The sequence below is a fragment of the Eupeodes corollae genome, chromosome 2, assembly GCF_945859685.1.
Source record: "Eupeodes corollae chromosome 2, idEupCoro1.1, whole genome shotgun sequence".
Taxonomy (NCBI): domain Eukaryota; kingdom Metazoa; phylum Arthropoda; class Insecta; order Diptera; family Syrphidae; genus Eupeodes; species Eupeodes corollae.
Window position 1 is genome coordinate 126,170,203 of NC_079148.1, and position 10,855 is coordinate 126,181,057.

At 28.7% G+C, this 10,855-nt stretch overlaps 1 protein-coding gene across 6 annotated transcripts in view; it reads left to right on the top strand.

The window, feature by feature from the left end:
• LOC129947732 (la-related protein Larp4B) overlaps positions 1–9,028 on the top strand; it is a 55,296-nt gene extending 46,268 nt beyond the window's left edge. For all 6 annotated transcript variants that reach the window (XM_056058395.1, XM_056058396.1, XM_056058398.1 and 3 more), the window contains 2 exons: positions 26–609; positions 5,405–9,028. In XM_056058395.1, the coding sequence (XP_055914370.1) occupies positions 26–222 (197 nt within the window). In that variant the 3' untranslated portion in view covers positions 223–609; positions 5,405–9,028. The remainder of the gene's footprint in view (positions 1–25; positions 610–5,404) is intronic.
• Positions 9,029–10,855: the final 1,827 nt, after the last annotated feature.

Below are 10,855 nucleotides of genomic sequence, written 5' to 3' on the forward strand. Positions count from 1 at the left end.
TTTCAAAAACAAAAAAAAAACACAGACTTGCCAATGCTCCGTCACAATAATTCGAGCGCTGGTACAACAACAATACGCGGCCGTGAAGTAGTCAACAAGGAACACCAAAAGAATTATATCCGTGAGAGACGTGATACTGGCGACAGCGGCAGCGGAGCTGCTGGTAGTATTTCTCGTCGCACTGCCTCCACCCGCAATAATAATAACAATAACAACAATTAGAATTTGATTGCAACATTTCAGAAGTTTTGGATTGTCGTTATCATAGTTATTGTTATAGTTTTGGAATATAATCGTCTGATAAGTGTTGTTGTTTGGGGAGAAGAAAAATGATCTGAAATGTTTGCGAGCGCGCCACTATATAGTTGTTTAGGACACATAACACATACACACGTATAAAATACACTCACTCAAAAACAAAAAGCAGAAACAAAAAGTATAAAAAAACACACGTCTATCCACATCAACACTCGTCAATATATATGTTTTTAAGGATATAAGTAGTGTACAGAGAAGAAAAATACTTATTTTCTCTTTCTTCGTTGTTCGTTCTTCAATCGACCGACCGACACACAAGGCTAGCTGAAAGACTACAGAATGCAAAATCAGGTAAATTATTTATATATATTTTTAACAAATTAAATTCAAATATTAAATAATGTAAGGTAGGTAGGTAGAAAAGGCGATCTCAAGGCAACCTAGCCTAAGATCCAATTAGCATGTAAACTCGTTTGACCTTTGATTGAAAGGGATAGATTTATAGAGAAGCTTCATAGCGATTATGTTAGAGCCATTTTGTCGCATTGAGAAAAAAGATTAGGTCTCTAATTTTTGTCTCAGATAGCTTATCAAGTTCATGAAAGAATGCTTTTCCAAAGTATTTCATTCTAGTGTTTGCCAAAGCAGGACATTTGCAAAGGAAATGGATTATCGTTTCACTTTCTCTTTGGTCACTACAACTACGGCAAAAGGTGATGTAAGAGATACCCAACTTCTCTGCATGAACTCTTATAGGGCAATGTCCGGTAAAAACCACAACAATCCTGGCTATGTCTTGCCTTGGCCTGCATAGAACATCGTTTGTACTGGTTTTGTTATAGGTGGGCCATATTTTCCTAGATATAATGCAGTTGGGTAAATTGCTCCACCTTTTCGGTTTGATTCAGTTTGGTAGATAGAAAAGATTTTACCCTGCATAGCACCAAGAGGAATGTTAACCATTTCCGCAAGTGAGCTATGAAGGGCCGATCCTTGCCTGGCTAGCTCGTCAGCCCGTTCATTTCCCACGATACCACTATGGCCCGGAACCCAGATCAGGGTGACACCGAGGTTAATATTCAGACTCGCAAGCTCATCGCGACATTGCTGGACCAATTTAGATGAGGATGTGGCCGAATTAATGGCTTTGACAGCTGCCTGACTGTCTGTAACGCCTAAAGGATTTAGCTACATTTAGATCTCAGAACCAACTCCGCACCTATCGATACGATGTCATCCTCCCAATCTTCTCTGGATGGGAAAATAACCTTAAAACCCTTACTAAGGCTCAAAGTAGGAGTGCATTAGTCAGTGTCTATCGAGATAATATCTGAGGGAATCAATTTCGTTGTGTTGCTGTGACCCATAAGGTTTTGTAAACCAGCTGTTTGATTCCTTCAGCCTAATAGCGCTGCAGGAAACTATGTATTTAATAATGTTAGGTACTTTCTTGCACAATGCTTTTAAATGTCAGTACATACTAGAGGTATTAATTTTGGTACAATGACTTGGAACTGCTTAAATCGATGTCAAGCTAATATGGAATTGTTTCAAATAATTAATACCCATCATAAAAAGACTGGACCTGTATTACGAAACGCGTACAAATAGTTGATAACCAAAAGAAAGCCACGCCATAGACCTACTGTAAATTATTAATAAAGATGAATACATTTTTTACCAGATAAGTTCAAAAAATAACTTATTTTGTATGTCCTTCTAACTGGAACATCTTTTAAGATTTGTCAATATTCACGACTAGCCACATGGCTCAGCAAACAGTTTGACATTTTGATACTTGTCATAAGTCTGTTTCGAGTAAATTGTGGCTATTTTGATTTCCAAATTGTTGGAAAAAAGTAGCATATTGAAAAAGTCAAAACGTTGGCAACACAACAACCAAAGGCAGTCGTTACCTTAATTATAAAGCATTTGGCTATATACAGCTATGACCGAATAATAGGAACATAGGTATGGCGATGTACATTTTAGGTGAGAAAAAATTGCACTTAAACCCCAAAAAAGCGATCTAAGTCTTTAATACATGCTATACATGTGCATATTTTTTAAAAGTATCCTCGCCATTAAATACCAGGTGGACTCAAAGATTCTATATGATATCGGAGCTTTTTCCGATACATTGGAAAGTGACCTTCAATCAGGAAGCGTGGCGAATATTTACCTAATAAAGTGACTCCCGGCCCGGTAGCTGTTTTATTGTTTATCTTTTCTGATGTTTTGTTTCGAATCTATTTTTTTTGTGGAGCCATATCTATTTGTATTAAAAATAACAATTTATTCACTTTTTTCCAATCAGATGGAATTTAAGTGATGGACCAAATCTATTCAGCTCGTTCTCCGATTTCTTCCAAAATGTTGCCAATTTTTGTTTCCAATTCCATTCCTCTCGACCATTCCGATCGACTTAATTTCTCCATCAAAAAATATATGCGGAAAAATTCCGGAGAAATGACACCAAATGGTACGAATTGTTCAATGTGGGAAATAATTACAGGAAAATTTCATTCGCGATAGGGCCCATTATTCTCTGATTATTATTTTCATTTGATTGACGTCTTAATTAAATTTAATAAAATAACTTGAGACTCGAAACCTCTTGAAATATAATTTTGTCAATTTTAAAGAAACTCAAGAAAATTGAGTGTTGGTTTATAGTGTTTGAAAAATATTTCACTCAGAGTTGTTTAGTTTTAAAAAATTCAAATTTGTTTGCATAGAGTTTCAAATTTGGGATTTGCTTCGAAATTTAGTTTTGATTATCTTAAAAAATTCAGCACAGCTATAGGTGCAGCCAAACACTGTACCTAAAAAACATTTATTAGCACTGAAAAGTAGGGGTTACATTCCTATTCTTGTTTGTGCGTGTATGGTATTGAAACGTGAATTGTAAACGAATGAATCGTGATTAGCACCGAATGTCTGGAATCTATGAAACGTCGATGATAAATGTTCTTATAAGAAAAATACTAAAGACGGTATATACACTTGCAATAATAACATTCAGACTCTAGTAACATTTTTTATTTAAGTAGATAGAAATGTTGAAAATTTTTGTTGGTGCTATGATTTGACCATGACTTCAATCGATGCATCCTTTTACTTGGGAAATCTGGTTTTCTGTTAAAAATGAATCTTCGATAAATTCATCTCGTCATTTGTCAAACGAGCCTAAATCCATTGTGGACAGATACGTTCTTCTACTACGTCTACCACTTTTTTTTATACTACCGAAACTGTTGGCAGAGCAAGACCTAAATTAAAATCATTACCACTGCACTTTTGGTAACTTCCTTTCGCCATGAAACGTAGGGCAGTGCAGAGTTTGGGATTTGGTGGGATTGCTGAGGAACGCTGTGGTTATTTCAAATAATCTTTGATTTCGTTTAGCACCTAGTTGATTCTAAAATAACGTTAAAATCTGCAACAAAACGAAGGCATTAAATTAACACTTCTCATCAATCATCAATTTGTTTACAAATAATACTTTTTGGTTGGAAGTTCCAATGGATTGGAAAGATCTCAAATATTTTTTCCCAACAGCACATCTTCCGAATTTACAAGAAACAAATCAATAGATCTCTTCATTTCGTATTATTTAGTCTTCTTAATAAAATTTTGCACTGAATTCAAAACTTTGAAATACCTACGTATTTTACTTTACACAGCTGGTTTTTGAAAAAAACAAGCACATTAAAGTGGGCTTGGTCTACAACTGAAAAAAGTTGTCTCACATAATACGAATTTTTTTGTAGTTGTCTTCAAATTGAGTTGTCTTGATTACAACTTACCTAAATTGAGTTGTGATCCATAATAGGCGCTATACTTTTGGGTGATCGTGTATCAATTTGTATTTATTATGGATGGAATAATTTCAACAAGTCGTATAGAATTTATAAATATGCCCCTTAGGCAACTTTTTCAGTAGGATATCGACTACACTAAACTCTGATTTTAAAGAAAGACAATTTAATTTTTTTTAGTGGTAATAAATGGACGTGAATCAAATAAAGCTATGTTCCAAAAAGCACACAATTGTTACTGCAATGTGGTACTCAACCCCTCAAGCAAAATGTTGGCTCTATGAAAAAAGAATTAATTTAAAATACATATTTTTTCGCTCAATAACAAATATCTTTAATGAAGTAAAGTTTTCATTTTCATTTTAATGAAGTCAAATTTTTCATTTTTTGACGAAGTGTATTGTTTTTCTATTTTTTGGTCAGCCTTTTATGACCTTAAAAAAGTTGAGAAGTTGAGAATGAAAAAGCATGCCGCTGTCGAGGAATTTGCTTCTGTTACGTTTTGAATACTGGGCAGGTTCCAATGAAATGCATGGTATTTTCCGGTTCATCCATATTACACAATGCATATATTCAATTTGTTTCTGCTTGGAAGGCTCTTTCATTGATATTAAGGAGCGAAAGAGCTTTAAAAAAATAATGAAAATCATATCACGTGAATTGGAGTCATCAGAGTAGTTCGGTATACCAAGTACATAAAGTTGCAATATTCACCTTGAAATTGAGACTAACTATAAATTCAGTCCAGTGTTTTTCTTTCAGTTTCAGTTAGAGAATGTTATCTAAGCTGGGCCATTTAAGAGGTTCATGTCAAAGGAAAAATCAAACGAACATCCATGAAAAAGATCCAACCATTCCTTACCCCACAAGATTTTCTTGTTTATAATGGTTTTCGAAAAAAAATTCGGGTTATCTATTATTGGGAAGATTTAGATTTCGTCTTATGTAAGAAAAATGTATCTGGAGGCACGTTAGAAAACCTTCGGTAAACCTGTTTCAATGTACAGAGCATAGTTTGTCGTATTATAGTATTATTATTGCAGCGTGTCATGAAGACAATTTTTCGATTTGGTTGTACTCGAGGTATCCCCAAACGTGAGCACAGTACAACTTTGTTGTGTGTTGGACGATATTGTCTCGCAGCAGTTTCGACCACGTTGCATTGATTGAATTTTTAAATGCGACCAATTTGACGTTCTATTTCTAATATTTTTGCCATAGCTGTACAAATATATAAATAACGAATTATATGTAGAGTTAAAATCTTTAAATAATTTGATCATGTTTCATAAATATTTAAATCAACCTTTACCTTCCAATTTCAGCTTAAACTAATCAACTTCGTTTGTTATACCAGTCATCGCGAATAAACTCGATTTGTTTTTCTAAACAGGAACAAAACAAAAAAATATATATTTATATGTAAGTACCAATTAAGGTAGTTAGGTTTAAATAAATTAAAGGTGTATATTTAGTAACTCTAGGAATTAATCAATGTAAGGTAAACAAACAAACAAAATTAATTTAAACTAACAAACAACAAAAAAAAAAATAGCTTAACAAAAATTAAATACTTAAACGATTTAGCTATAACATAATATATATGAAATAAATGGTTATTATAAAAATATATATACATATATAAACATATGTATGTATAGCATCGGTAAAGAAACAAAAACAAAAACGCGAACAAACATTCTGTCGCTTCCAGAAAACAAAAAAAAAAAACAACAAGAACCTTATTGTGTAAAAATGTGTCCAATTTGAAAATCTGTACACGCTGTTATTAGATTACTGTCGTCAATAAACAAAAAGGCTATGTTTAACTAATTAAATTATTTGCACAACTTAATGTTAACAAAATCTTTCCTTTTTAATAATTTAACCCATTTTATTTTGTTTAAATTCGAAAACGACTTTTTGTTTTTTTTTATATTCCAAAAAAAGGCTTAAAACTTCTTTTTAATGAATTAACTTTCTATCAGATACAAACTGCTAACTTTATTTAATTGACATCGAACTGTTTCTTTTTCTATTATATACGATTGAAGTCTTCGATTCCAACTTTAAAAAAAAAATATATATATCAAAAAATCATAAAAAGTGCCATAAAATTATTCTTTTACTAAGAGTGGAAAAATTGAAAAAAAAAAATAGGAAAAGTTTTTTGTTTCCTTAATTTACTGATTTAAGAAAAATCCATAAGTGAAAACTTGTAATTTTCCAATCTTTTGTCAAAAAACACAATTTTCTTTTGGAAAAATTGGTTACATTACTTTTTTTTATCTACCCTGTGATTCTAGTTACTTTCCCCCTTATTTTTTGTTTTGTTTATCTCTTTGTAAATATTTCTAAATAATTCGATACACACACATAATAATATATATTCAAAGTATATTTATCTAATACTTCATCATAATATTAAAACAAAAATTTAAAAAAAAATATATTAATATATAAACAAATATAACATATATTTCAACAAAAACAACAACTAACAACTATAACAATGTATATCACAATAACATCATCATTTTAAAAAAACATTCTCATAAAATGTTATGGACTTAAAGTATGAAGAATATTGAAAATGATACGAATTAAGTTTTTGCGTTTTTTTTTTTCTTCTTGTTTTCTAAATTTAAATTATTCTTTTGTTAATTTTTTAAAAATATATACAAATCAATTAAATACGTTGTAATTGTGATGAAGATTTAAAATTAAAAAATATAAATTTTGTTTTTGTTTTTTATATAAAATATGACGTGGGTGCGTGGTGCCTAGATTTAATTATTTTTAATTTTTGAGTGGATCGTCTAAATATTTCGTTAGTTTTCTAAGTAAAAATTTTCTTATTAACTAATTTTTTTATCATGTTTAAATACAATATCGGAAGTTGAAACGCACTGTTTTCGCTTGTGTATTAATACTTTTGATTTTGTCTCCTCTTATGATGTAGGTTCCATTTCATAATTAACTATAATGTTTAAGGATGTTTCTGATTGTGGTTTTGAACTATCTTCATTTGTTTTAAATCCCTACGGAGATTACTTATTTTTGTGTCGTTTTTGACAAATTAACTCGGTTGAAATTCTGATATAATGATGTGTAAAAATTGAGAGTTATACGCTAGACGCTAGGTAATATATTCAATTATTGCATACTTGGGAAATCTATCTGTAATCACCCGTCTGTCGAAACTACCAAGATCTGTTAGCTATCCATTATGCGACTTTTCTTGTCTGTCTGTACTCGGAAGATTTCCTCCTTGTATTGAACTCATTCTGCTAGTGTAATTTTCTAGCTAATATATAATCATGCCTTTAAAACTCAATAGAACACAGTTGAAATTATTTGTTTGTTTTAAATTAAACTAAATTAATGCCTCGTCATATTTCCACTTAAAAGACATTTAAAACTTTTTTTCGGAACGCGTTGTGTTCCATCGCTTTCTCTTTAGTATATATTTCTTATTTTTTTCTTTTAAATTGTCTTGAAAGTAAACCCTTTAGTTTATGTTTTCCGTAGATCTTGATTCAAAAGATAGGTTTTTAAAATTCAACTCAAGATGAGATTAAGTTTTGAAAAAAAAAAGAATGTTAAATTTGTAGGAGACCAAAAGTAGAACAAGTAAAACAAGTAGTTAAAAACATACTTATTAAGCATAGCACCAAAAACTAATCTCATTTCGGAGCAAAAGTTTTCTTGGAAAATTAATTTAATAAGCAAAGGAAAGGTTCTATCCTTAATCATTACTTTTTCATCATCATTTAAATCATTTTTATATTTAAACTTATTTCAATTTGTGTTGTTTTTAAAAAAAAAAAAACCTATCAGAAATATAAAAATCATAAATCACAGCATACATTTTTTCAATTCTTTAATGATTATGATCTTCTAAAAACGAACAAAAAATCATACAATCTCATTATTTAAAGCTTTTCTTTTTACAATGTTCTCCCGATTCTTGAAGTTTAAAACCCTCTTATAATCCCTGTTCTTAGCAGCTATATTTGGTATTGAATCGATCCTAAACAATTAAGGAGTAAAACAATTATTTCCTGTTATTGAATTTTTGATTCAATATTCAAAAACAATGAAACCATTCGAATAGCTTCTAGAAAAACAGAATGGATTTTCCAAAACTAAAAAGGCTTCAATAACTTTTGCACTCGCAGTCTCAAACCTCATGTCATAAGATCATAAATGTTATTTCACGTATAATCATTTAAACTTAAATATCTTCTTCACAATATAAAAAAAGCATTTTACTCTGTAAAACGAACAAATTAAAAAATAAAAAAATAAAATTCAATATCAATATATTTCTTTGTTTAAAATATTCATCATAAATTCGACAAAAATGAAAACTCTTATAAGGACTTGTAAATAAATATAATAATTATATTGCTTTAAGACACTTAAAAATATATATTATATAATTAAACTTAAAGATTGCATTGAAATATATATACATATATAAAATAATATACATATTACAACAAATAATAATATATGAATCCTAAGATAGAATATGAAAAATTAAAAACAAACAAAAAAAATTAAATTATTTATAAGCAAAATTAATAAAAATAAAACACAACAGAACAAAAAAAAATAATTTAATGGAAGATTTATGAAATATATAAGTAAATTTTTAATGCTAAAAGTAAAAGTGCCTCTAAATATTAAAAAAGTCATTAATTAATTTAAAAATTGATATTTAAGTTTTTCGTTTCGAATTTTCGAACTTTTTTTTTTTTTTTTTTGTTAATCTTAAATTTAAATTTCATTAACCAAAATATTTTTTTTCTTATTTTGGTGTTAAATACATTTAATATACCTATAATTAATATAATTTTACTCCTGTAATGTGAATATATTCTAGAAATTGCAAAATAAAAACGAAAAGCAACCAATTAAAAAAGAAAACAAAACAAAAAAAACACCTAAAACAATGAAATTAACTTAATACTTATGTATAAATAGATAATAATAAAATTATAAATAAATAGATACAAAGTAACATTGTTAAGGTACCTATTATTAAATAATTAAACAGAAATAATTAAAAATAAAATATATGTATTTAAATATGTATAATCTCAAAATGTGTATAAAACAAACAAAAAACTGAAATATGTAACTATAATAAAAAATAAACTTCCTTTTTTTGTGTCTAATAGGACTTTAATTATAGTTTTATTTTATTTTTTTGTTTATGTTGATTCTTTTTAAGAATTGTTTTTGTTTATATAAAAAAAAGCTATATCCTCATAGAAGTACATACATTAATTTTAAATTATTTCTCTTATCAATTGAAAAAAACAATCTTTATAATATTTGTATTTGTTTTTTGTTTCTTTTTTTTGTTTTTCCTTCGGCAAATAGAAATATGTATAAGATTTAAAAAAACGCACACAAAACAAAAATGCAAAATTAAATTTTCGATAAAAACTTATGGAAAAAAAAATATTTGGAAAACAAAACAAACTTGCTTTAAGCACGTTAACGTCAATAGGCAAAACGCAAAACAAACAAACCATCAAAAGATTACAAAATAAAAACATTTAGATAAACTTATTAAAAGAAAAAAAAAAAAACAAACAAACAAAAGAGTAAAATAATAAACTTATATATACTCTTTCTCGTCGATGATTATTATTAATTATTAAAGTTAACAATTTATTATAATTATATTATTATTATTATTATTCAAGCGATTAAAGTTCTAAGTTTATAATTTGTTCTTTTCAAAGCTATCAATAAATAATAATTATAATAATAAAAATAAATAAATAATTACATAAATTAAACCACAACAAGAAAATGAATATAAATATGTAAATGTATAATTTTTGAAGTCATATTTTTGGTGAAGAACAATATTAATATTATAAATAAATAGTTAGTTATAAAAATAAAAAAAAAAATAATTAAAAAAACGCAAATAAAAAAGAACAAAAAAACTGCAAAAACAAAACACAACAACAAAACAAAAAACTTGTCCTTTTTATTTTTCCTTTTTAAATATTTTTTTGTTTACTTTTTTCAGTTGGATAATTATTTATAAATATAAAGTGTTTGGATATTTTTTTGTTTCCATTTGTTATTAAACTAATGGTTTAAATGATGTGATGTTATCGACCAGAAACAGTTGACCTTTGGCTTTGGACAAAAGGTTATTTTCATTGTTTTATATCATGAAAGTGATATTTTGTGTGTTCAAAGCTTGCTGTTATGTCTGTTTGGGAAATAATGGAAAACAATTCTGTAGAATTGAGACCCTATTGTTGGAAAACAAATCTGAAAACGATGGATATACATATTTAAAAGCAAAGGAGACAACATTTTGCAAGATCCAATACTTGCTGCTATTTCTATTTCGGAATAAATGGAAAAGAGGGACTTATGTTTTTGTAGATTTGGGTTCTTATTGTTGAAGAACAAATATGAAAACGATGGATATATTTCAAAGCAATGGAGACAACATTTTGCAAGATTGACTATCGTTTGGTAGAATGCATTGACACAGACAAAGATGCTTTATCGTGAGCTAGTTTGTTCTATCTTGACCATTTCATACGTAAGAACAGAACTTTTTAGTCAAGAGTTCGAAGTTTACAGAAACGATCGTCATGTTGGTAATGCAAAGGATTTAGGTGGAGGTGTTCTCATAGCGGTAAAAAATACATATTTCTCTTCTTCTGTATTTTTTCCATTTGTATTATCAATTGAACTGGTCCGTGTAAAGAAATGGTACAGACTAAGAC